We start from the raw sequence: 26,550 nt of genomic DNA, 5'->3' as shown, positions 1-26,550 counted from the left end.
TAGGCAAAAGAGAGAAGCAAAGCAGGAATGAGTAGTATGGAGAAATTTCTTTGCTACAAGCAAAGCTTCAAGAGTTGTTACAAATTCAAATGTACTTAAGGGTTTTAGCTCAGTGGCAGTGATAGATCTCAGGTTTGATCTCTGGCATTTCCACACAGGACTGGAAAAATTCCTGTCTGAAACTCAGAAAAGCTGTTTGTAGTCTGTCAATACTACTTAGCTAGATGGTCTGACTTAGTATATAGCAGCCTCCTATGTTTTTAGTAGTCTGTTGTGCAATTCAGAATGATTCGCCTTTGTAGATGTAGCTTTCCTGAGGTAGATACTGAACTCTTACTGAATCAAGTTAATTAGTAGTATCTGGATAGTGGACTTGTGATAGAGTAGTTTTCCAGCATTTTAAGCAGTAATTTGGTTATTTCAGCTTTGCTATAGAAAATATCTTTCTATTGCGAGTATTCACTGTCTGCTGCCTACGAAACATTCTAAAGTTTCTTTACTGCCTGCTTATTCCATTTTCAGAATCAGTTAAATGCCATCTTCATATTGTCATTTTATTTTCAGTATTGTAGTTTAATGACATAGAAATCTGAAATTTTCTTAATGCCTCTCTCTATGTAGTATTGTTGGCTCCTTTCCACATTCTTTTATATGTGGTTGGAGGTAGCTAATACTACTATAGTGTTATCATCAAGGCTAATAGTAGCTTGAGCAATAAATCTTTTCTCTTTCTTTAATGTCACTGATATATAATTTTAATTCATCTCCAGATGCACTATTGATTGGAAGAAAGGAAAAAATGTCACAGTAAAAACAATAAAGAAGAAACAGAAACACAAGGGTCGAGGCACTGTCAGAACAATTACTAAACAAGTACCTAATGACTCATTTTTTAATTTCTTCAGTCCAATTAAAGGTAACATTGGTTCAATTTATTCTGCCCTTATTTATTAATACTGAACTCTTTCCATGTAACAAAAATAAGCAAAGCAGTTGAATGGGATTTTTTTTTCCCCTTTGGAATATTTTCAGGCTTGAATAGCTTTTGTAAAGTTTAGTATTGAGAGTCAAAGCAAATTTTAACAATCAGAATGTTTAAAAGTTGCAAAAATAATTGACTGTTCCCCAGCTTAGAATGGGGACTTAGTTGTGATAGCAGTGTAGTCAGCCTGGATCATGTACTTGCAGTGTTTTCTGGGGCACAAAATATCACTTTTAGTTTTTTGGGAGGTTATCCTTTTGGAAAAAAAAATCCCTTGTGATGCTGAAAAAGGCATAGGGCAGGGGTTGGCTGCAAGCCATGAACTCAACCTGAGCACAATTGCTGTAATATGCAGAGGACAGGCACTTACGCTTCTGACAGGGATCTCTCTCCTCTGATCCTAAAACTTACCTACATAATCTGGTACAAAGTTAAAATATATGCTAATCAATTTTCAATATGAGTCTAAATTTCTGTCCCATTTACCCACAACATTTTTTAGTATTGAAAGGTCAATTAAGCTGCTTAATGTGTCTGTTCTTTAGTTTGAAATTTGCTTGAATGCTTAGGAGAGGCATCAGCATTTTAGAAACTGTTGCCTTATTTCTGAGTAGCTCATTTTGCTTTCAATCTGATAGGCAGTCCATCATCCGTGTTCACTATTAACAGTGAATCATGATGCTATAACAGTAAAAAAACCACAGCAAGTTTTGTTAATTGTAAAAGGATGTTTACAAGAGTATGAACGGTGGTAATGAGCAAAATTTCGGAAGATTCTTAGAGAGAAGTGAGAAGTTTAAAGAACTGAATGGAGCATATGAAGCAGTGCATAGCATGGTAAAAGCCCAGGAGTTCCGGAGGTCCGGGAGTGGAGGCTACCGGACTAGGAAACTGGGGGCTGTGGGGTGGGCTATTCCATCTAGGTGGTGATGGGCCGGGGACGTTATGACGGGACCCGAAGGGCAGGCCATCTTCAGGGAAGACGCCCCCGGTGTTTATTACCGGTGGCGTGTTCCAGCCCTCCGTGGTCATACCCAGGCCCTGGGCGACAGATCCTTGCGAGCCCTGGTCTTCGGCTGCTGCTCCTTAATGCCAGGTCAGTGAACAACAAGGCCCCCCTCATATGTGATTTAATCACAGAGGAGGGGGCAGACCTGGCGTGTATCACCGAGACCTGGCTAGGCTCGGAAGGGGGAGTAGCCCTCTCCGAGATGTGCCCGGCCGGGTTTCAAGTGTGGCACCAGCCGAGACATCATGGCAGGGGAGGAGGGGTGGCAGTTGTTATCAGAGAATCTTTAGTGGCCTTCAGGGGCCCTGCTCCGCAAGTGGCTGGTTGTGAGACCCTGTTTTTCAAGCTGGGATCCTGAGAACGGTTGGGGGTGTTGCTGCTGTACCAGCCTCCCTGCTCCATAGCAACCTCCCTGCCCGAGCTGCTGGAGGCTGTCTCGGGGTTGGCAGTGGAGTTCCCCAGGCTTATGGTTCTAGGGGACTTCAATCTGCCATCCCTGGGAGGTGCCTCGGAGACGGCCTGGGAGTTCATGGCTACCATGGCAGCTATGGACCTGTCCCAGATTATTGGGGACCTGACTCGAGACAGTGGTCACACCGCTGACTTGGTTTTCTTGTCGGAGCAGTGGCAATGTGATCTGAGGGGAGAGTTAGATCTGTTCCCATTGTCATGGTCAGACCACGCCCTGGTGACTCTGAGATTCTGTTGTGCCACCGCACTCCGCAGGGAGGCTGGACCCATTCGATTGGTTTGCCCCCAGTGACTGATGGACCCAGTAGGGTTTCAGAGGGAGCTGGGGGTTATTCCCGAGGGCCTGCTGCATGGTCCAGCAGAGGTCCTAGCCATGGCCTGGAATAGGGCCGCAGCTGGGGCCTTGGACAGGATCACGCCTGTGCGACCTCTCTCGCCTCGTTTGACCCGTCACTCCCTGTGGTTTACGGAGGAGTTGAGGGTTTTGAAGCGGGTTAAGAGACGTCTGGAGCATCACTGGAGGAAGACGAAGACTGAATCTGACCGAACACAAGCTAGAGCCGCTCTTAAGGCCTACCTTGTGGCGGTAAGAGCGGCGAAAGGTGAGTATTTCTCCGCTCTTATTGCATCCGCAGAATGCCATCCGACGGCCCTGTTCAAGATCGCTCGATCTCTTCTGGGTCAGGTAGACCCAGGGACCCACCTACAGGGCCGTTCGGAAGAGTTTTCACAGCATCTGCAGGATAAAATCACTCAGATCCATTCTAAGTTGGACTCTAAGTGTGAAGCAGAGTCTGGGGAGATGCCAGGGGAATGTACTTACCCTGTTATCTGGGAATGGTTTGATCCTGTTGGGCTTGAGGAAGTGGACAGGATTCTCCGGACTGTGAATGCAACCACATGTCAGCTTGACCCATGCCCTTCCTGGCTGATAAAATCAGCCTGGGAAGTGACTTGTAGTTGGGTCCAGGCGATGGTTAATGCATCCTTGAGGGAGGGGGTATTTCCGGCTGCCTTTAAGGAGGCACTGGTATACCCCCTCCTCAAGAAGCCATCCTTGGACCCTACTATACTGGGCAATTTTCACCTTGTCTCCCACCTTCCGTTCTTGGGAAAGGTGGTTGAGAAAGTGGTTGCGTTGCAACTCCAGAGAATTCTGGAGGAAACAGATTATCTGGACCCCTTTCAGTCAGGTTTCAGGCCAGGATATGGGATGGAGACTGCATTGGTCGCACTTATCGATGATCTCTGGCAGGAGCGGGAAGGAGGGAGTGCATCCATCCTGGCTCTCTTGGACCTCTCAGCAGCTTTCGATACCATCGACCATGGTATCCTTCTGGGGCGGCTCAGGGGGTTGGGGGTGGGCGGTGTAGTTTTGTGCTGGTTCACCTCCTTCCTCCAGGGCCATTATCAATCGGTGGTGATAGGAGAGGAGAGATCCGGCCCTCGACCCCTCCATTGTGGGGTGCTGCAGGGTTTGGTTCTCTTTCCTCTCTTATTTAACATCTACATGAAACCGCTGGGTGAGATCATCCGTCACCATGGAATGAGGTTTCATCAATATGTCGATGATACCCAGTTATATATCTCCATCCCGGGTGAAGTAAGTGATGTGGTCTCCACCCTTTCTAGGTGCCTGGGGGCTGTGGGGGCCTGGATGGGGAACAACAGGCTTCAACTGAACCCTGATAAGACAGTGGCTGTGGATTGATGGCCCCTCGGGTTCCAGGAAGTTGTCTTCTTTGGTTCTGGATGGGGTGGCACTGCCCCATTCGGAGCCAGTGCAGAACCTGGGGGTCCTCCTGGACTCGTGACTCCTGCTTGAAGAGCAGGTGGCAGTCGCGGCCAGGAGGGCCTTTGCACATCTCCGGGTGGTGCGTCAGCTATGCCCATTCCTGGACTGAGATGCCCTCTGAACAGTCACTCATGCCCTTGTCATCTCCCATATAGACTACTGCAATGTGCTGTACATGGGGCTACCCTTGAAAAGTATTCAGAAGCTTCAGCTGGTCCAGAATGCGGCTGCGCGGACAGTTATTGGGGCTGCAAAATTAGCCCATGTGACACCACTGTTACGCGAGCTGCATTGGGTACCAGTTTGCTTCTGGGTCCAATCCAAGGTGTTGGTTATCACCTTTAAAGCTCTACATGGCATGGGACCAGGGTACCCGAGGGACCATCTTGTCCCCATAACATCAACCAGTCCCAACCAGTCAGGCAGGGGAGGGCAAGCTACGGACCCCATCAGTAAAGGAGTTTCATCTAGCGGCACTATACTACAACATACTTTGAATTATTTTTTTAATCTGCCTATTCATATAAATACTATACATGTTAGCATTTGTGACACAAGAATTGCTTTTTAAATAATTTAGAATAATTTTTTTTTCTTTTTTCTCCTGTAGTTTCAGGAGATGGAGAATCACTGGTAAGTTTTATTTCATTTTTTAAAATTATGAGTTCAGCTTTACAGCTAGACATTTTGAAATGGATTGTGTCTGGCAACAGATTTTAAAGGATAACAAATGATCAGTGATTATAGTTTTACGGAATGAGTATAAACAAACGTTTGTGCAATTTTCTAAAAGTTATTTTTATATCAGACATCAATGTGTTTTGGCTACCTCTGCTTATACCAGTTGTACTTGCAATTTCTCACATGGGATTGTTCATATCAGATATTTCTTTAATAAATAACAATTCTGCATAAAGTCTAATCAGTTCAGTTATAGCTTTTGATTTATTTATTTCTCCCTTTTTTCTCTGGTTTTTGGTCTCTAAGCATTATAAGCTCTGCTTGATCTCCAGAGCTGATCAATATTTGTTTACAAGTTGTAATTTTTTTTTTTTTGGCTTCAAAAACTGATTACAGCTTTGACTAGTGTATAAAATGGACTGGTTCTAATAAAATTGTGTTAATATTTCTTGATACATCATTGAAAATTTCTGGCTTGAGGAACAGACAAAAATTTTTTATTAATCCGGATTCCTTTTTTTAGCAGTCTTAAACAAGTAGTAGAAATACAAAGCTATAGCTTTCCAAATATTTCAATTTCAGTTCTGTTACTCACTTTAAATGATTTCTTGGTGATCAGATAGATCTAGTTACACAAGCACATAATTTCTACTTTTAATTTTCCAGGATGAAGATTCAGAGTGTACTTTAGCCATAGATTTTGAAGTTGGGCACTTTTTCCGTGAAAGAATAGTGCCCCGTGCTGTACTCTATTTCACTGGAGAAGCTATAGAGGATGATGATAATGTATGTATCTTCCAATTACTTCAGGTTTATTTTTTCCTTTTGCATAGAGGCATTGTACTTACTTTCAATAATAATAAATTTTACTGATTAGAAAAGAATTCAAAACTTTAAAGCCAAGTTTAATAATGCATTAACTATTAGTTCAAAGTTGGTAATTGCCCCACTATACGTGAGCCTTGCATCTTGTCAGTAAACTAAATAGGCAATACTCTCCTCAAAAACTTCCCAATAAGGATTATGTTTACTCAGTAGGCATGAATGGTGGAGCATCATTTGGAAACAAAAATTGAGGTTTGTGAATATTCTGCTTTTTTATTACTCATACTACATGAAACAGAGCTGGCTATTGGAACTTTAAACAGGAGTATTCATAGAATAAGAGGAAAAGTTATAATGTGGTATTTTATTTCCTGTCTTTCCTGTTATATTGGACTTCCAAAAGAACATAGTCCATGCTATAGATAGATGTCTTCATGCATTTGGCTAGATACATTTTTTTATTATTACAACTACTACTACTGTTAACAAGTTATCATTCATCAAGACCTGAGGTGAGGGAGAGGACCTGTACACATAAGAAATAGGGTCAGTGTGTACCTCCCCCATTGGACCCTAATGCATGAAAAAGACTACGGCATTTCCAGTAACTCTGATAATATTTAAATGGCACTTAAGTTTCCAATGTCCAGTATAATAGTAACCCCAGCAACAGTTCTACCAATAGGTTATTATTACCATAATGGATGTGTATAGAAATGCTGAGACCGAAAAGATAGTGGCTTATGTAGCGCTGTTTAGTGAACTTATTGCTGTGGGGTGATATGGGCCTGAGAACTTCCCAGCTTAGTCTTTAACTCAGTGCACTGTCCTAATTTTAAGAAAATATATTGCAATCAGTTTTGCTGTTCATATGACAACTGTACTTTTTCTAGCATTAAAGAACAAATAGATGAAAAAAGATAAATTATATTTTTCAAGATCTGTTAATATTATATTTAAGTAAAGTAAAAAGTAGAGACTAATTTGAGTTGAGCTGATCCCAGCTTCTTGGTACTTAACCCACCTGGTTTTCTTGCTAACAATAGGGAAATGCTTTGTTACTACCCTCTTCTATGATTTTTTTCAACTTCCCTGTCTAGTATACAAGCCTGATAATTCTTGATGGTCTCTCAAGTACCAATCAGGTCCAGCCTTGCTTAGTTTTTTGAGATCAATCAAGGTCAATTATGTACTTCCATCTAGCTTGGCATTGTGGTCTTAAAACAGCCGGGCAATTAAGCATTTACCAAAACCTCATAGAAATTTCTCATGGCAAGATAAATGTTGAAATGAGAAAGTATTCATATATGTTGAAAGGACTTTGCTATATTTAGGCTAGGTAATCCTTTCATTCATCTTTCTTTTTCTGAAGTAATTATGGGAATGTAGAAAGACTATATTTCATCCTTCACTAGTCTGTGTATGCAGGTGTTAGTCTGGTCACATTTTAAACTGTCAGGTGCTTATATTTATGGGTTTAGAGACAAAATTTATGGTTCAAATATTCATATAAATGCTGCATGTAATGATGTGTAAAGTAAGATCTAAATTAGTTTCTCTCCCCCCCCCCTCCATCCTTTATTAGTTTGAAGAAGGAGAGGAAGGAGAGGAAGAGGTGAGTACATCCTGGTTTAATATTTGTCCTTCAGTGGAATACATAATAAGCATTGTAGACTGAGTAATCAAGGAGACACATTTTAGAACAGGGATTAACAATCTGAGACCCTATGCTAACCTGAGTTTGTGTGTGTGTGTGTACTTACAAAAGTGGAACATCATCTCAGTATCAAAAGTCATCAATCCAATTTCTCACCATTTTGAATTGGAAAATTTCAACATAAGACCTAAAATGTGCTCTAGCTTAGTTGTGACAACAGTCCCACACAGTCTTTTGGGTGTACATAGCTTGCTCAGAAGATCAGGGAAGAGCTTTGAAATGGCTGCCCCAGATGTTCAAGAGATACAGCCTTCTTGTCACTCTGAGTAACAAAGTCCCCATCAGAATTATTTGTACAGCCCTAGCAAATTAAGCTTCATTTTGTCGTTTAAAAAAATTCCTTTAGAAATATTGAGATGTTAGGCACCATAAAAAGATTTTACTGGAAGTACAATATGGTTTAAGTATAAATATATGTCCTGCTGGATTTTTTCTTCAGCATTATGTGATTCTAAATTAGCAGTATTCCTTTCTTAAAATGCAGGCATTGGTGGTACAGTGCTTTTCAGTTTGTACTGCAACTTCCATAGAACCTTCTCAACATGGCCAATAGCAAGGAATTCTGGCAGTTGTAGTCCTAACGATTCAGAAGACACCAGTTTGCCTACTTCTAATATGAGGTCTCTCCCTGATTTTCAGCTACATGAACTGAAACTTTTAAAAACTGAAACACATGAAGTGCGTGTGTTATGTATGTGTGCTGATCTGGAGAATTTGGAATTTATAACACTTTAGGAAAATTATTACCAAGAAGACTAGTAGGAAATAATTAACATAAACATATGCTAGCTAACATACAAAGACAGTTGGGGTGCGCGTGAAATGGGAAATGTGTTTTATTTTGAACCCATGGCAAGCATATTTAGCCAAAATCTTCTGAATGGGTCATGGTCCGATTGAATTGAATTCTGGTATAGGCCCTACTCCATGTGGGCCAGCCCACCCATCAATCTCCAGTGCCTTCCTTTCTTTCACCTTCCCCTAGCCACTGCATTTGATTCATACACAGCATACCCATCTGGCCCTCTTTTCTCTCCCCAAAGCTTTTCAGCAGCTTCCTTTCATTTTCCCTAAGCCACCCAGCTCTTGATTATCTTGCTGTTTTCCCATTCTCCTCCTGCCCCACCCCACCTCTACCTAGAACTTGCATGTTTCAAATCTGTGCCTAGACCAAACACATGTTTCCTATCTCTGCCTGGACAGTCTACTTCAAGGGGGACTAGAGGAGTTGCAGAACTAGAATTCTTGAATATCAGCAATTTTCATTTTACAAGTACATTAAAAAGAGGTTGACGGGAATTCTGACAATTTTACTCCCAAACGTGCGTACTTGGATGAGAAAAGCAGAAAGAAGGCTAAATTTAAAAGAATCCTATGTTTATTAATTTCCAGTTACAAATAGCTTAGGTCTTAGTAGTAAAATACCACTCAGTTCAATGCTAGATATTCTGTAGATCTGAGAAGTGTTACGTCTTTTCCTGCTCAAAATACAGAAATCATATTACCTGATTCTCACTCCTTTCTCCTGTAGATCATTTCTCAGTTTAATGTTCATTGCTTATTTATTCCCTCACTGATATAGAGCAGAAATAGGTCTTTCTCCTACTTCCCTTTTTAGTTTTTTTTTTCTTCATTTTTTAAACAGTTTGATTATTGATGAAAGGAACCATCCTACTTTTCCCTCCTCTGGCTACTATTTCTTTATGCTGCTTTCTGAGAGTTCCAGTAGAGGGTGTCACAGAAGTTTATCACCAGCCAGATGATTTTGGAGGGGAAGTGTAGTAAGTTTATTTGTAAGTAACCTGCAGTAGCTTCTTAAGCCACAAGAGAAGCTTCTGCAATATTGATCTCTTTGCAAGACTTTGATGCAGCAGAATTTCAAAAGGTAGGACTTGCTGACTTTGTCTCTGCAATACTGAATGAGGAGTCCACTCAGTTAAACCATGTTCTTTGAGGACAGTCAGATCTCTCTATTGATCATTTTGAAAATCTTACTAGAATTACCAATAACAGTTCAGAGAGTGAAAATGTTCGTGAACATTAGGGGAAAGAGAAGGATAAAATGACCTGAAATCTGTTGAGTCTTACAAAAATGCTGTTTCAGTCTCATCTTACTGACATCTCTGACTACTTTTAAAAAGAATGAAATATCCAAATGTTTCATTTTTTTCCTAATTTTTCTTCCTGTCAGAATAGCTAAGAGGAAATGTTAGATTAAATACTCTATATTATCAGTGTCAGTACAAAGATCAACTCATTTTTATCACATCTTCTCAAAACTGAGGATCCTAATGACACACATACAATTCTACCACATTCACACAGTTTTGTTACCTGAAACACCTCTAACTTTGATTGCAAATCTTTTCAAAGGTCACGAGGACCTTTAGCAGCCCAAATTGCCTCAGAGTAGCAAGCCTGCTTGGTAAACTTTGTAAACAGAAGAATCCAGTACCATCATTTCACCTTGATAATGCCATTAACTTGCCACAGAGACTAATATTCCTTTCTTTGGAAAGACAAGAAGATCCAATAAATAACCAGTTGCATTTAATATTACAAAACAGTGGACTCATATTTCTGGCCTGTGTGATTAGTAACAGTCAGCAATCCAAAGATTTCATGAAACAGTCTACACAGTGATTTCAGTGTCTTGGTTGTCAAAAAAAAAAGAAGAATGTTTATCCTAGTTCTTTTCTTCTAAATCTAGGAATTGGAAGGGGAAGAAGAAGGAGAAGAGGAGGAAGATGCAGAAAGTGAACCCAAGGTTAGCTTTATTTAAGTACTTATATTAAGCCATAATTATAAATTGCACTACATACAACATAAATGGTAATTTATTATCTTTAAAATATGGCCCATTTTTCTTTTTTGTTCATTTATTCATTGGAATGAATACATTCCCAATGTTTGCTTTTTTAGTGCTAAATTAATACTATTTCATTTCATTTTCTTTAACTTAGCATACATTAATAGTTCTGTAACATAGCATACATTATAAATAGTAACATTCTGGTTGTCTTGTATGCTTACATGTATATAAACTTAGGAATACATTTTAACAAATCACACCTGCTTGTTTACAAGCTTTGCAGATTTGAAATACATTTGTCCCGTTTTATGTCCATTTGCTTTTGTGTTTCTTCTGTTTTTTATTCTAAAATATCAAAAGCTGCTTTGTTCATTTCACTTTTCCTATATGCTTAAGAAAAGGAATCCTTAGTTTGCAAATTGCACATGATAAATTCCAGATATATAATTACAGGGAGATTTACAATGGTGTAATTGTTATACTGTATGGTATATCTATGTGATTTTTCTCCTGAATGAAAATTTTAGTCACGTAGGAAAGATGGTTAAGTATCCCTAAACTGTCTTAAATAATTCATCAAGTGTTTCTCCCTCTTCTCCCTCCTCACTCCCTGCCATAGACTTATTTTTAAAACTACAACATGGAAAGGATCCTTCTTGCCATCAGTTCCCAAGCAAGTTTTACTTACACTAATAGCTGGATATCTGCAATACATTGACCAGAGATCTATATTAAAATAACAGGTGCAAGTAATATACACAAATATTTACATGTGAACATTTGTGCATATAGACTTACCTATCATAACCTGCACACTTGGCACAATTGTACACATGGCTTGGAGGTTAGATTTCTTAAGACTACTATATAACTATTGCAGTAATGGTTACTGAATTGAAAGTAAAATGCATTTCAGGCAAGTGTTAACATGTTGGCCTAGGGAAAAAAAAGGAAAATATGCTTTTTATTACCTTGATTATTTCAGTGAGTGGTTGTATGTGACAAACTGTTTCTTGTGCCTTCTGGAATACTAGTTACTGCCTTTTACTTTTGTTTATTTGGGTCCATTTCACCTTTCTTTTATGCTGACAGTTCGTTTCAATTTTTCCCCATTTAGGTGTAATTTAAATCTGTTTATCATTCATTCATTCATTTATAGGTAAGGTTGAATTCCATTAATACGTAACTTCCAAGGCTTCCCGTTTTTTTGTAACCCATGCAGATCTGGTTCATTTAAGTACCTAATTTGTTTCATTCACTTATTGTACAGAAGAAAAATGGTACCTTATCAAGATAGTGCACAACTAAGTCCACAAGGACTTAGCTGATATTGAGAAAAATACATAAAATAGTTGTAACTCTTAAATTGTAGATAATGACAATTTTTGAGGAGAAATTGATCTTTATTTAGCTACATGTTCTCAAATGTCCAGGTACAACCTAAAAAGGGAATGTTCCATCCTCACTGCTTAGTATTCAAATATTGAGCCGTCCCAACCTTACAGATGGAATAGTCTGTTTCAAGATCAGACTGCTTCTGGTGAGGTTGTGGTGTTCTGTTGCAGTGTTGGGATGCTTCCCATGACATCCTAACCTTGAAATGGGATATTTGGGGGTCAATATTATTTCATTCAAAAAGTACACTTCTTTGTTATTGTACCATGGTATGTGTGTGTTGGTAGATGGGTGTTCCTTTGTGTAGGCTTTAGTGATTTAAAACTGCTAGCTACATTTTTGTATTTTTTCAGTATTTGGAATTCATTAGGAGACATTTTTTCCAAACTCAGTGCAATTTAGACTTGACATCTAAAAGGGGTGTCATCTGTGCTAAATTGGTAAACTACATCTATTTAAACATTATGTCATGCATTTAGATTGTTTGAATTCCCTTATCTTTCCTTTTTCTTTGATGCTATTAAAGTGGTGACACAGTTGTCATTTACATGTAAATATATCCTTTATCAAGCTGGTATTTTGATTTGAAGTTTGTCATTATTTCATCAATAGCTGATTTGAATCTTTCATGCATAGACTCTTAGCAGAAACTATGTTTTCTTCGGAAAAAACTTCCTCTTTGTGGTAAGCAGATTGACAGATATCCCAAATTTTTACTCTTTGGTAGTTCCACATAAACGTTATTGAAAAATATTGTAGTATTTGAAATTGCTTACTCTTCTAACTACTTTTGTACTTGCTTCTGTGGGGCCTTTCTCCAGAATAAACCAAGAACTGTTCTCTTAAGCTATTTTTCCTTCTCAGGTGTTCGTATCATCTATATCTGGTATCTTTTCTTGAAATGTTTTATCTCCTCCCTGTTTTCACAATACTTAACAATGCAGCATCTTACTACATTTGAATTTGAGAAGCATTTGAGAAAGTTCTGGAAGATGTTACTTAAGCTAAAGAGTTATTATCTATTGCAGAGGTTGTGCAGAATACAGTGGGTATTCTTATGAAAGGAAATTATTGAAAGATGTAGAAATCACTGTTTTAGCTGTTAATTATTTAAATCTGGGGGTTGATTCATTATCCATTTACATATACAATTTAATTCTGTATAAATGAAAATGCCTTCTATTGAAGCAATTACAGCACTTGGAATGACTAGTTCTGCCTGGTAATATCTCCCCGAAGAGCTACATGACTCTGCTTGCTGGAGACCTCTGGGAGCAACCAGGGATTCTCCATTAGGCCACAGTCTTTTCCCTTCCCCTCCATCCATCCACCCTGTGGTGATGGAGAAAGATGAGAAACCTATCTTGGGAATCTCAAGCAGAGACAGTATGAAAATGGGAAAGGAGGAAAGCGGTGCCACTCCCCATCCTTCTTCTTTCTCAAATGCTTCCTCCCCATAGCCTCACTGCAGGAGGCAAAGAAAGACACCACAGGGACAAGACGTCTGCCATCTAGGATGCAAGAGCTGCCCAGCCTTCTGTCCCCCCATTGGACCTCCAGTCAGACACCTCCGGGACCAATCGGAGAGAGGGGAAGGGGAGTTGTTCCTAGATGGAGCAGAAGACCAGCATTCAGGTCCCAAATTCACAAAGTTTTTCCGGAAGGTGGACTTTGTACGACTACTTGGGAAAGTTTTCAAGTCCTTAGGTCTAACAGAATCAAAACCATCCACTTCCACTGATCCCATTTGATCAGCTGGTGGCAGAGGTGTTTCTAGTAGCAAGCATTTTTTTCTGTGCCCCTGTTCCTGTACCTGGGACAAAATTCTTGATGCAGAATGGGGGGCAGTTCCCTGGCCTTTAAGCTATACATCTTCCAATAAGAAATACTATACTTTTTCAGGTACCCCCAGGTGGATACCCCCATGACAACATTGGTCTTGGAATATATAGAGAATAAAAATGGGGAGTGTACCCCAACACCCAAAGGCTAGAAGGAGAGAAATCGTGCAGCTCAGAGTACATGGGATTGCAGCCTTAATCATAAAAGCATTCTTTGTCACATCCATTTTCTCTAGAGCATTAGTCTTATGTTGTAAATAGCTATCTCATCCCATCAAAGCATAGGGATTGCAGGATATAAATAAGATAGCCAAGTCTGTTCCTTTATGGCCGATATTAGAATGGACAATGTGCATTTCTCAGCCAAAGGTAATTCAGCTAAAGTGGCCCCTAGAATACATTTATGGCATAAGAACTGGAATATGGACTTGATATCCAGATCAATCCTCAAATCAAGACCGTTCAAAGGTGACTAGCTGTTCGGAAAGGTCCTACATTATGCCCTTATCAATATCCCAGCCATGCCCCGAACGCACCCTGGGACTACGGATCATCCTGAATGGGGAAGAGATCTCAAAACAAATCACACCGGCTTCAACCCGAACCCCAAAAGGGTGCCTCAAAAGCAGCAAAAGGAAACCAAATATCAGTGACCATCTCAGCCTCCCTCTGGATGGGAAACTAATGGAGTTTGCCTATCTGCAGACCCACATGACATCAGGTATCTGAGACCTAAAGGTGAACTTGCATGATTACACTTTTGAATTCACCAGCCTGTCAGTCCTCAAGATTATTTCCATCCTCTAGATCACACAGTGCAACCAACTGTGTGGTTTGGTAACTCATACATCAACTTTGGTCCTGAAACTCATAAATCATCTTCTGAGTATACAGATAATCAAGCAGGTCCTACAAGGTGAGATATATTTCATGTTCTTCATTGCTCCGAAGAAGAAAAGAGGAGAGGTATGACACACTGGATCTGAAATGAGTGAAACACCAGAACAACAAAAGCTCCAGATGGTTAATCTGAGATGACATGGAGTGCCTCAAAAGTAAAGATGCCATGGATTCATTGGACCTCTAGGAATACAGGCTTTGATTACACTAGCTTAAAAGATTCAGAATACGCCTGTCCCACAGGGAATTATTTTCTACTCTGTTAGAATCATGGCTACCTTTTAATTAATGTCCCCTGGGAGACATTTATAAAACTTATTATATAAAACACTATATATGTAACTTTTATACCTCTGTTGAAGTTTTCTTCAGCTGGAGGGCTAAAGAACTAGAGGTCCTCCAGACCTAAAGTCCACTCTCAGGACAGTTCTGGAATGTCCCACTAGAGAATGCCCTGTCTCTCCACTATGGGAAAGCAGTGCATTGACTTTCATCTAATATTTGTTTTTCTGTAGCACAGACAGGGTATTCATCCCATCCAAATATTGACAAAAGGAAATAAATATATGAGGGACCCCACTGAATTGAGCAACCAGTTGTATGTGATTTATTCTTTTTTTGCAAGTATACTTCCCTTGACCTCTACTTCTGGCTTGTCATTCCAAAACCGATGATGGAAGTTATCCTCTCCTATAGGAAGTATGTAGAATCTTATAGCCTTGCCTCTGGAATAAGATACCCACTGTAGATTGCCCTGCACTACTGTAGAAAATGCCATGTACTATTTTCAGTGTTAGTGACTATTGCAATGTCTTGTTTCAGCATTGTTCACAACTCTTCATCTAATTAGAAGCTACATTAATTACAATATTCCTCTGTGCTTCTTCAGCATTCTCCTCTCTCTTGTTTTCTGGATTATGAATATCTCTTTTCATGAATATTGAATATGAATTGAATAATGAATTCCATGAATATTTCCTTCATCTCATACCAGATAATCCCTGTTTATCCTCAGTAAAGTGTACGTCCCAATGGCTAAAAGATCAAAGTTTGTCCAGTTCAACGCCTTGAGCTGATATTAGGGAAGAACTAGAGTTCAATATATTAGATGTTGCCTGGAGAATACATCCTCCTTGGCATGTTCATGTGCCTTCAGAAGTTCTTGGATCCCTATGAATGCATCTCTCAAATATCCTCTTGAAACATGTTATCACAGAGTAGGAGTGGTTTATGTTTGGCTTTCACCAGCTTCTAGATTAGCACACGATGGAACATATTAAAAGCTACTTTGGTGTGAATTCTATATGAGATAATGATTAGCAAAAGGCTACCTCATAAAAGTTATATATGACCATTAGGTAATATGGGTTGCTGGATTATATACTTTTTTCTCTGAGGAGAATTGAACTGCATCAAGAGTTACTGAATTCTCTTGTATCTTTTTGAAAAAACAATTGCTGCATGAGACTTTATCAAGAAAATAAAATTTTTGCCTTGAAAATTAATGTCACTTCTAATGTAAGGTAAAGGTAAAGGTAAAGGTTTCCCTTGACTTTAAGTCCAGTCGTGTCCGACTCTAGGGGGCGGTGCTCATCTCCGTTTCAAAGCCGAAGAGCTGGCGTTTGTCCATAGACCCTTCCGTGGTCATGTGGCCGGCATGACTACACGGAACACCGTTGCCTACCCGCCGAAGTGGTACCTATTAATCTACTCACATTTGCATGTTTTCGAACTGCTATGTTGGCAGGAGCTGGGCCTAGCAACGGGAGCTCACCCCGTCACGCGGATTCGAACCGCCAACCTTCCAATCGGCAAGCTCAGCGGTTTAACCTGCAGCGCCACCGCATCCTCACTTCTAATGTACTGTAACAAAAACCCTATATTCTGAATGTCTTGCTTATTAGTGAAAATATAGTATCTATCTATGCTTGACAATCTGAATTTCATTATCTGGTCCACTTAATAGTTTGCAATAGCATTTCCAGTTTCATTCTCCTTTGAAATACAAACCTGAGAAGCCTACTTTGCATAATACTTGTTGGTTAACAGAATAATATGTAATTTCCTGTGATGTTGGAAGTATAACAATTTAGGGTTCATTATAGAATTCAACAGGTTTCCAACATCTGTCAATGGAATAGGGAAAGAGAAGCAGATCATTTTTCTCTTTCAGCCCGATAACCTCAAGGACCACTCCAGGCTTTTGACCCTCCAGAGTAGATATGGAAAGACTTAAGAAAGGAAATAACACTTCTCCTGTTGAACCAATGAAAGCCTGTCACCAGTGGAGGGACAATGCTTAGAATGAGTCCTGACTGTGATGTATTTATTTGGGCATTTTATTAGTCACATACCTTAGTTGTAATATATAGAAGCCTTGTTCATAGGTACCTGGAATAAAGGTGCAATAATCTTTTAAGAAATCTTTAAATGGGAGAACTATTTTTTTTAGGGAAAATTGTTGAGAAGGTGGTGGATGCTCAGCTACAGAAAGCCCTGGATGAAGTGGATTATCTGGACCCTTTTCACTCAGAGTTCAGGCCAGGGTACAGTACTGAACCAGTATTGGTCATGCTTGTAGATTACCTTTGGAGAGCTTAGGATGGTCAACCATCTTGGCCCTCCAGGATCTCTCAGTGGCTTTCGATACCATCAACCATGGTATCCTTCAGGGCCAGTTTTGGGAGTTGGGAGTGGGAGGCACTGTTTTACAGTGGTTCTCTTCCTTCCTCTATGGCCAGTTCCAGTCAGTGTTGGTGGGGAAGGAGAGGTTGAGCCCTAGGCACCTGTATTGTAGGGTGCCCCAAGGCTTGGGTCTTTCACCTATCCTCTTTAACATCTACATGAAACTGCTGGGTGAGGTCATCCAATGGCACAGGTGCAGTATCATCAGTACGCTGATGATACCCAGCTGTACATTTCTGCTCCTATCCAGGCAGGTGATGCTATGGCAGTGCTGACCAAGTGTCTGGCGGCTGTAAGGGTCTGGATGGGGAGGAACCGGCCTTAACCCTGGCAAGATGGAGTGGCTTTGGGTTTTTGGCCCCCTGGGCCCAAGCAATATATCATCTTTGGCTCTGAACAGGGTGGCACCAGAAGCTTGGTGCCTAGAAGCTTAAAAGCTTGAATATCTCTTCAGTTACTATTTCCTGCCTTTCCACTCAGCTTTCCACAAACTGATACTGTGAAATCAAATGGCACTTGGAAATTGTCTGGCTATGACAACCAAAAACATACCATCAGCAAACTACTCTTAAGAGTTGGGAGCAAAGACTAAATTGGTTGGTGAATAATCTCTTCCATAGAATATAGAGCAAGAACATGCTTAACACATTCATCAAATTAAAACGATTGTTTTGTATTTGAATTGTAGATGATAATGAGTTGAACTTTTAACAGACACAACCATCAAATGAGTGTAAGGACAGTATCATGGGTTGTAGGGAGTTTTTTTCTTACTTTTGGAATTTTTCTTCCACTCTTCCTTGCAGAATCCTTCTAGCTCAGAAATACTATTATGTTTCTTTGCATCCGTAACATGTTTGAGATCTCCACATAGATTTACAACATAGTCAGGTCTGCAAACTGTGAAGGCTATTCTAAAATCTTTATCTTTGTTTCCTGTGTTTTTGATCGATTCGAAGGTATATTTTGAATTATCTTTTGAACTAGCCAACCTGTTTCCAGCTTCAGTTTCTTCACTGAGTGTGGGATATTAGCTTCTAGAATAATTGATATTTAACTGAATCCATTCTTCCTTCCACCTACACAGGATTTCTTATGTTACTGGTTACCGACAATCCCAATGCATCATTCAGCTACTCCCATGCTTAGCAATTGGCAAGGAGTTAGTTCTTCATATGCTTTACCATTTTTTTCTCCTAATGTATATTGTGTGGTTGTGGCTGAACACTTCAATTTTTATATTTTTCAGAATATTTCAGGGTGGTGGTGGTTGTTTTTTGCATAGTTTAGACAATGATGATGAGATCAGAAGAAAGGTTACTTTCTGACAGCTTTCCCTTGCAAATCATTGTTACAAAATCAGTGCTGTACTGTGGACCTTTGAACAACTACTCTAGTATCAGCTGAACTTTTCAGAAGGCCATTTGCAGTGATCTCTGGGTTTTGTTTTGCAGATCTGACCAGCTTCTTGGCAAGTTCAAATGTATTTTTTTCTGGGATTTCCATATCTTACCTTTACTTCAGCAGTTTCATTAACTTCCATTTCTTAACCATATTCCTCATAGCTGAAAATGGTATTATGAAACATATATGTATTCCCTGCTTTGTAAGAGTAAATTACCTGCATTTTCAAATGCTTACACAGCTGCCCTTAGAGTCCATGGTTGTTGTAATTAGAACAATAATCAGTACATGAGAGGTTAGAAGAGTCAGAGTATTTGTTCATCTGTCGAGTGTCTTCACCTGGCTAATTGTAGGCCTAGTCACCTTTTTTGGCCTTATTAACATAGTAATTTTATTAAACATTACAATTAAAAAGATAAAAACTCATACAAACTAAAAATAAAAGAATAAAAAGTAGAAAGTACAGAAAAGAAAAATATGAATATAGTAAAGAAAAAGAAAAGAAATATATAAAGAAATGATTCCCCCTTCATCACAACAAGTATAAACAATTTTAGTAACTTATCACCTTCTCTTAAACTACAACAAATGATCTCTTCTTCCCATATCTGATCTCTTATCTATAAACAAATCCTTAAAGCCTCATCATTCAGTCCTGGTCAGCAAAAGACCTTTAAGGGTTACTAGAGATAACATACTTATTTTAACCTTGATCACATAAACCAACTTTATATTCCTTGCTTTCATTTCTAACAATCTTGATCTTTAGTCACTTCGAATAATGTCCTAGAACTTGATTTCTTTTCATTTTTTATTTGTCCCTTCTTAGAAAATTCTTCAAAGCTTTAACAAACTTCTTTTGTAAATCCAATATAGTTATTGAGGTCACTCTCCTGGTTCGTTATTTGTATATCCCTTTTCATTATTAAGACATCAGCCAGTTTCTTTTGTATGTCCAGTGAAACATCATTTTCCATGTCATTATTGTAGCCTGTCATTTTTAAATCCACTTTCAGATCAGTCTCAGTCTTGTCTGGTAAAACTTGTTCCTCTTCCATAACATCTTTTAAACACAGTCTATCTATAGTGGCAGACACTCTTAAAGTTAACTTCTGGGTCCATTGTTCACAAATACCCTTCAATATGTCCAACGTTAAAGTATTTTGTTCCATTCTGTATTAGTAAGTCAAATTTAAATGTTCTTCTCCTTTAATTGTAATCTTTAGTTACTTCTGGTTCCCTCTAGTGTCCAACCTTCAAAGTCTCATCCTATCATTTTTTTTAAGAATTCAAAACAACAGCATTTCCCCATGGGAAGGATTCTTATAATTAATTTCAAAATCTTATTTCAAATCCATCTGGACCCTTAGCCCATTTGTAACTTTCCAGAATCAACATTCTAATCACTCTTTGCTGTTTATTCAAAAAAAATTCTTTTAAGTCTTTAAACTTGTATTTAAAACTTCTTTTGCTAAGGGTGAGGGAAACTCACCTGGTGCTACAAAACTTGTTGATCCAAAGGTTCCTAATAGCTGAAAAGCAGTTAAGCAATTTTCAAAAGTGATTAAGAAATGAGGCTCAGCGAACCTTATATCAATATAGGCTGCATTATGTCTGTGAGCTTGATTTAAATCCCTCAACTCCCAGCCACTCGACCCACGAGTTGACCACAAAAACTTCAGTTCATGCAGTCTACCCACAAGGAGCAGCTGTCCAGAGTGCAAGTGGGCAACCTTGCGATCTTTCCTTTTTCTGGAGAGACTTCGCTGGCCAGAATTTGCTGTCTGGCTGCCAACTTCCACCACAATGCTGTCCGTGCTCCTTCAGGGATGTCTAGTTCGCCATGAATCCTCACTGGAAGTCAACAGCAATTTGAACAGGTTTTTTTTTAAGAGCACTGAGTCAGATGTTAAAGGGTTCCAGATTTCTGTACCTGACATAGTGTTTTATTTTGAAGCATTAAATAAGTGCACATGAATAGTATGCATTCAGATTTGCAGAAAGATACTGTGTTTAATGCTTTACACTGTGTCAGCTTCTGTTCACTTCAGGATTCATTGAAATGTTCACTACCTTTTTTTGCAAGGGGGTGGTATGCCTTCAAGTCAGTCTTGACTCCTGCTGACTGCCTAAATTAGTCCCTGCTGTTTCTTGGCAGGGTTTTTCAGAAGTGGTTTGCCATTGCCTTCTTCCTAGAGCTGAGAATGAGTGACTGGCCCAAGGTCACCCAGCTGGTTTCATGCTGGATCTCCCAGTTTCTAGCCTAGAGCCTTAATCACTACACCAAACCGTCTCTCTCAATTCGACTTGGGGTGCCTAAAGTTTTGCACACAACTGTATATCTATGATAACTATTATACCTCTGCACTATCCATTCAGGGGTGTGTAGGAAAGGTTTTAAATGTGTCATTCACTATTTTAATAAAAATTCTTGGGTTTCCCTTTAGAAGAATGATCAAGTTTTTTAAAAAGCAGTATTAAAAAGCAGCAATGGAATGTTTACCATACATTCTCTGTAACTGTCCTTAAATAAACTATGCAGAGCAGGAACACCTATATACGGGCACAATTTAGATGGCCTACAAAGGATTCTTTTGTTTCAATTCATCCTTTGTTGCAGACAAAAAGGACTGCTTTTCACATTGCTCTCCCCTTTTTCCAAAAAGAAACATTCTGAATCTGATCATATTTGCTGAAGTATAAGCTGGCCTATACAATGAAAGGCATACTTTCTTCTTGTTCTAGATGATAGCACAAATCACAGTAGTTAACTGTTGAAGAGATAATGAGAGTGAAAACCAAATATTGACATTTAGTAGGATAACAAAGAAGCAAGACAAGCATTTCTAATAAGATACTTGTATTGATTTCTTAATACTGCCAAATAATTTGGATTACTTTTTAACTAGGATATTGTAGTTAACTAGAAATTTCAGCTCTAATTACTCTAAATAATTTTGTTTCTCTTCCCTTTTATGAACCTGAAGATGAATATTGTTTTACTTAGAAGAATTAAAACTTATTTCATGATGTTTTTGGAAGAATTTACCAGGAGTAATTTTTTGAAATGTAGAGAAGAATTGGTCACTAAAGTCTGACTTTTGTCCAGTATCCAAAGAGAGGGATAGGTTATCCTATCAAATGCAGTCGGATCCTTTCCATTAAATGCATTTATGTAGATGCATTTATATAGACCTGATGATATGTATCTAATTGTAATATACTTTGGAGCGGTTTATTTTTTAAATAGCATTATCAAATGTGGATTTCAGTACTCCAGAAAATGCAAGTCAGCCTTCCTTATCCAATTTAATTTTATTAGATGAAGATTGTGATGTTTTGAATTATACTACTTGAGTGCCTCCTTTTGAGAGCTTATATTATTTCTACAGTAACTGCCAAATTACATTGCTTAACATTTTTATTTATGTTATTATTTATTTGCATTAAGGGAGAAACCTTACAGAATTTTGTACTCCTTTTGGTACAATGGGTAAATATTAGATTAAAAAATATGTTGATAAGGGAGATTGGGGCTCTTTTACTGCTTAGTTTAATTTTTCCAGGTTTAGCTGAACAGCCTGGTACTTAAGTCCTACCATTTTTATGCAGGAAATAGGACATAACTTATTTTCCTTCAGTTCTTTTCCCAGGCCTTGCCCCTAAAATTAAATTTTTATATGATTCTTTGGTATTTTGCTTTTACTTAAAACTGGGATTATGTTTTTCTTTCTTTGTTTTGAGAGATGTTCCAGCAGTGTCTTGGTAGAATTTGAAACTGTCTTTGAGACTAGTATCTTAAAATATACTTCTTTATCAGGATGTGGTTAACCTTTCAGTCAAACTCTATGCATCTTTTTAGATATTTTGGAAAAATGCTAGAATATGTGGGTATACCAAGAAAGGTTCCTCTCTGCAGAATGATCTGAAGGTGTCATATTGTTGGTCTGGGCCAGGCTAGCACTGAATGACATTCATCCATTTATTTACTCCAAATCCCAGGGAGGAATGATAGAAAAATGTGAAACCACAGATTGCTACACCAGTTGTTGGAAAGAATAGGAGAGTCCCCTGGCCACTGCAAGAAATAGGGTGACCAATAGATAAGACTTGGTTGTGATCCATTAGTTTTATCATGGCTAAAATATAGGGACAACTGATAAGGCTATGCAGTACTTCAGATTGGAAGGCAAAACAATCCTCTGATTGCACTCCTGAGAAAAGACATGTTTTAACATTTTCAGAAAGGCGCCAAATTTGGACCCCAATTCATTATTAAGCACTCTTTTACCTTTAGAGCCAAAGCACTGCACAGCTTTAATAACTGGTTATCTTGCCTTTAAGGTAAAGAAGGAACATCTCCATCCCTCAAAGCACAATATCTAGAATATTACCTTTCAAATTATCACTTTCAAATCTTAGTTCTGATGTTGGTTATGAATACAGAATTAAATTTAATGTTGAATTAAATTCTGTATTACATTGAAATATCTCTTGCATAATTTTCCTTTTTTTCTTCTTTTCCTTTTTAAACAGAAAGATGCCAGCCAGCCTGCTGAATGCAAACAACAATAAGGAAATACCACTTCAGAGTGATATTTGAACAGCCTGTAACAATATTTGGATACCTGGCCTGCAGTTCAGGAAATTCCATTACTGCAGCACAATCTTATTAACAATGCTTAAAACTAAATTGTTTTCAAATGCATGATTTTCACTAACTCTTTTCTTATTTTTGCTTAACTTGTACAGTGGCAACTTAATGCATTTGAGAAATATGAGGTTTAATTAAAGCACACTCTACAGCCTTTGGTACAATTTAGCTCAACTGTCTCTGTAGGCTTTTCCATTAAATTAAAAATCTAATTTGCATTTTGAAAAACTTGCCCTCGATGCAAGGTAAGTTTCTGTCAAAATACTGTGGAATAGGAATATTTAGACTATATTAAATTAATAAAATACAGTAAAAACAAATAAAGCAATATGCCTTCGACTAGATCTTTTCCCTTTAAAATGAATTTCCTGTAACCTTTCAGACCAACTAGTGCTACAGAGTACCTTAAAACACTGTCATTTCCAGTACTTTTAAACTGAAATAACAATTCCTTTGTCATCTTTGAAGAAAGCAGTGGTTGAGACACATTTAGTTGTTCACCTTATTTATTCATTTTTGTAAGTACTTTGGTGAACTAGTACTTTTAATAGTTTTAAAATACTTGAAGAAAATCCTGTTTATAAAATATGGATACTTGTATGTGGAAAACTCATACTCTACTCAGAATGATTGCTTATCAGACATTTCAAAGCAACAAGCTTGAGGTGGGCTCCTTAGATTGAGACGGTTGCAGCACTTAAGTATATATCACTGTTTTGCCTTAGTTATTCTAGGCACTGTTCAGACATTCTTAAATCCAAAGGTTTGAAGCCTGGACATAAGCTGCAACTTTATGTACTTGTTCTCTACAGTTGTGTGCAACTTCACTTTTAATCTTACTTCAGTCTTAAGAACAGACCAGAGTTTGGTGTAATAGCTGAACTGGCATGCTGTAATTTATATTCGACCTTCAAACCAAGGGCAGATGGCTTTGGTGATGGTTTAGCGATCAAGTACAAATTACAGTATTGGAATTCAGAGAACATAGCAAAGTATGGCTTCCACTGAACAAGAAATAAAGTGATATTACACACAAAAGTGGAAAATAATGTTTTGGATAGGTTGGAGGATGATCCAATTTGGGCCTGTGAAAGTTATATAATTGGGAAAATATAAATACATTCTGGGTGCATAGTTCTGATGTTTATCTGCAATACTCAAATCACTCTGTTTCACATTTCCATGGTTTTTAAAGCTCCAGAATCCTTCAGAAGAATATTCAAAATGCAGTTCACCTTTCTTAAACATACAGTGCCAGCTTATGGCAACACGTCATTACCAGTTGTATGAATGCTGTTACCAGGCATGTAGAGAGTGCTCCAGCCTTATCTTATACATTTGTAACTTAATACGGTGTTTTCAATTTGTACAGAATAGTTAGAATATTCTATTAAAGTTGTGAAACATGAAGCATATTGTCCTGATCGTTTCTCTAATAACGATACATGACATTTTCCTCTTGAACGGTACATCAGTGTGTGATGGGAAGAAAGAGCAACTGACCACATGGGTCCCTATTGAGGTTTCAGTTGTATACTTCCCTGTATTTATGGTAACTTATTTTGATTGTGGGACTCAGTTGAGTATCTTATCTTTAGGGCAGTGTTTCTCAACCTTGGCAATTTTAAGATGTGTGAACTTCATTCTGGGAGTTGAAGTCCACACATCCTAAAGTTGCCAAGGTTGAGCAACACTGCTTTAAGGAATAGATTTGCAAAAAGAACGGTAGAATTCAACAGAAATCATGAATAGCTGTGCTCGGCAATTTAAACAACCAGAAGCAGAAGGATAATGCTTTCATTAGAAGCAGGCTAGTGTTACAAAATAAAGCACAGTTATTAATTCCATACATGTTAAGCTAAAGAGTAGAACTGGCAAAATAGGAGAGAACTTGTATACTAGGAGGAGGGGGGGAAAGGCTGGAGATTTTGGTGCAGCCCTAATTTTGTAATACCTCAAAACACTTCTTGTATAATATCTGTGCAGCTGTGGATAATTCCTTATATGGCTGTGTGATTGTAGCACATGCAGGCCAGAGTAGACTGTCTCTGTTCATCTCAACTGAAACCTTGATAAATGTATCAGAAGAAAATAAATGTGCATTTTTGTATTATTGGAATCCTCCTTAGAAGGCAATTGATAGTTGAAGAGAGGAGGTCCGATCTGTCTTCATGGTTGAGAATGAAAAAAGTGATTCAAAGTGTCAGTCATTCCAGTCTTCTAGCATCAGTTCAGATGTATGGGCAATTCTTAACCATTTCATTATCAGAGGTAATGATTTCATCTGAAAGCCAGATCTCCTTACACTGAAGGGGTAAACAAACAAGCCAACACCATATTTACAAATCTAAGTAAACCTCCAGAAAGAAAATATTTCAACTAGCTTTTCATTCTGGTGGGAAATCGATAGTACATCCTTCAGCAACCATGTTCTGTATCTTATCAATGGAATGATTGAGTTCCTTGTTTCTCATTCTTGTGTAAATAAGAGCAAATAAAAATACTGCTTTTTAGTTCCTTTTTCTCAGTAACTTGTATGTGAAAAAATTGATATTAATACCAAGGTAGTAAACAGGTTCCAAGATACTCAAAGGTAGAGATGAAAATGCAAACAGATGACTTTGGCCTGGCTTTAATTATCTCATAATTCAGTGGTTTACATACTGCTTGGCCGGTAATTTACATTGTTCATTGATGACCATTTTATTACTTTCATGTTGGAGTGTTTGTGGCCAGATTACAGGGTTTCCCCCCCCCCCCCCATACAGTTCTATGCAATTTTCTCTGGTTTGTGAAGGTTAACCTTAGCACTTTTGCCATGAGTGAGTTGGGCTGCATATTAGTACAACAATTAGAACTGTCTCTGAGTACCATGGGAATGTAGTTTGGCTGCTCAGTCTTTATCTCTGTTAAATTAAATAAGCACTTGGAGATTCCTTTTTCAATGGTTACTGGCAACATTCTCCTTTCAGGTTTAGTGGCCATATAAATACCTGCAACAGCAGGCGAGACTTATCCTCTAGTCCTCCTGTGACCTTCCCAAAGGAATCTAGTGCAAGATGTTGAGCTAGGCAGAAGCCTTTTTTCTTGTGCAGCAGAATTTTTAGAGCTGTCAAGATAAGGAGGAAAAATTACCAAAATCCAAAAAGTAGGGAGAAAATAAGGTAATAACAAAAAAATGTGAAATGATGGTTATAGATTGATAATCAGCTCCTCATGCTTTGCCAGATAAAAGTTATTTTTAGTAGTGTTTGTGGGTGTGAACATACCCAATACATCAGTCTACAAAAACCTGAATAAACACATACTTGTTTAAGTTGTAGGAAAACATGGGCCACTGAGCTTGAAAAATTAAATCTTAAATGCTCCACCTATCTAT

General features: G+C 38.5%; 1 protein-coding gene across 4 annotated transcripts in view; it reads left to right on the top strand.

Moving 5' to 3' along the window:
* NAP1L4 (nucleosome assembly protein 1 like 4) overlaps positions 1-24,581 on the top strand; it is a 50,188-nt gene extending 25,607 nt beyond the window's left edge. For 3 of the 4 annotated variants that reach the window (XM_063289358.1, XM_063289356.1, XM_063289357.1), the window contains exons 10-15: positions 771-916; positions 4,868-4,890; positions 5,605-5,724; positions 7,349-7,378; positions 10,191-10,247; positions 23,054-24,581. In XM_063289358.1, the coding sequence (XP_063145428.1) occupies positions 771-916; positions 4,868-4,890; positions 5,605-5,724; positions 7,349-7,378; positions 10,191-10,247; positions 23,054-23,092 (415 nt within the window). In that variant the 3' untranslated portion in view covers positions 23,093-24,581. Of the gene's footprint in view, positions 1-770; positions 917-4,867; positions 4,891-5,604; positions 5,725-7,348; positions 7,379-10,190; positions 10,248-11,409; positions 11,452-23,053 lie in introns of all 4 variants that reach the window. The other variant, XM_063289359.1, reaches the window with a different exon arrangement.
* Positions 24,582-26,550: the final 1,969 nt, after the last annotated feature.

This window comes from Candoia aspera, chromosome 1, assembly GCF_035149785.1.
Source record: "Candoia aspera isolate rCanAsp1 chromosome 1, rCanAsp1.hap2, whole genome shotgun sequence".
In the NCBI taxonomy this organism is placed as follows: domain Eukaryota; kingdom Metazoa; phylum Chordata; class Lepidosauria; order Squamata; family Boidae; genus Candoia; species Candoia aspera.
The sequence above is the reverse complement of the archived record's forward strand: the minus strand, read 5'-3'. Positions and strand labels throughout refer to the sequence as shown.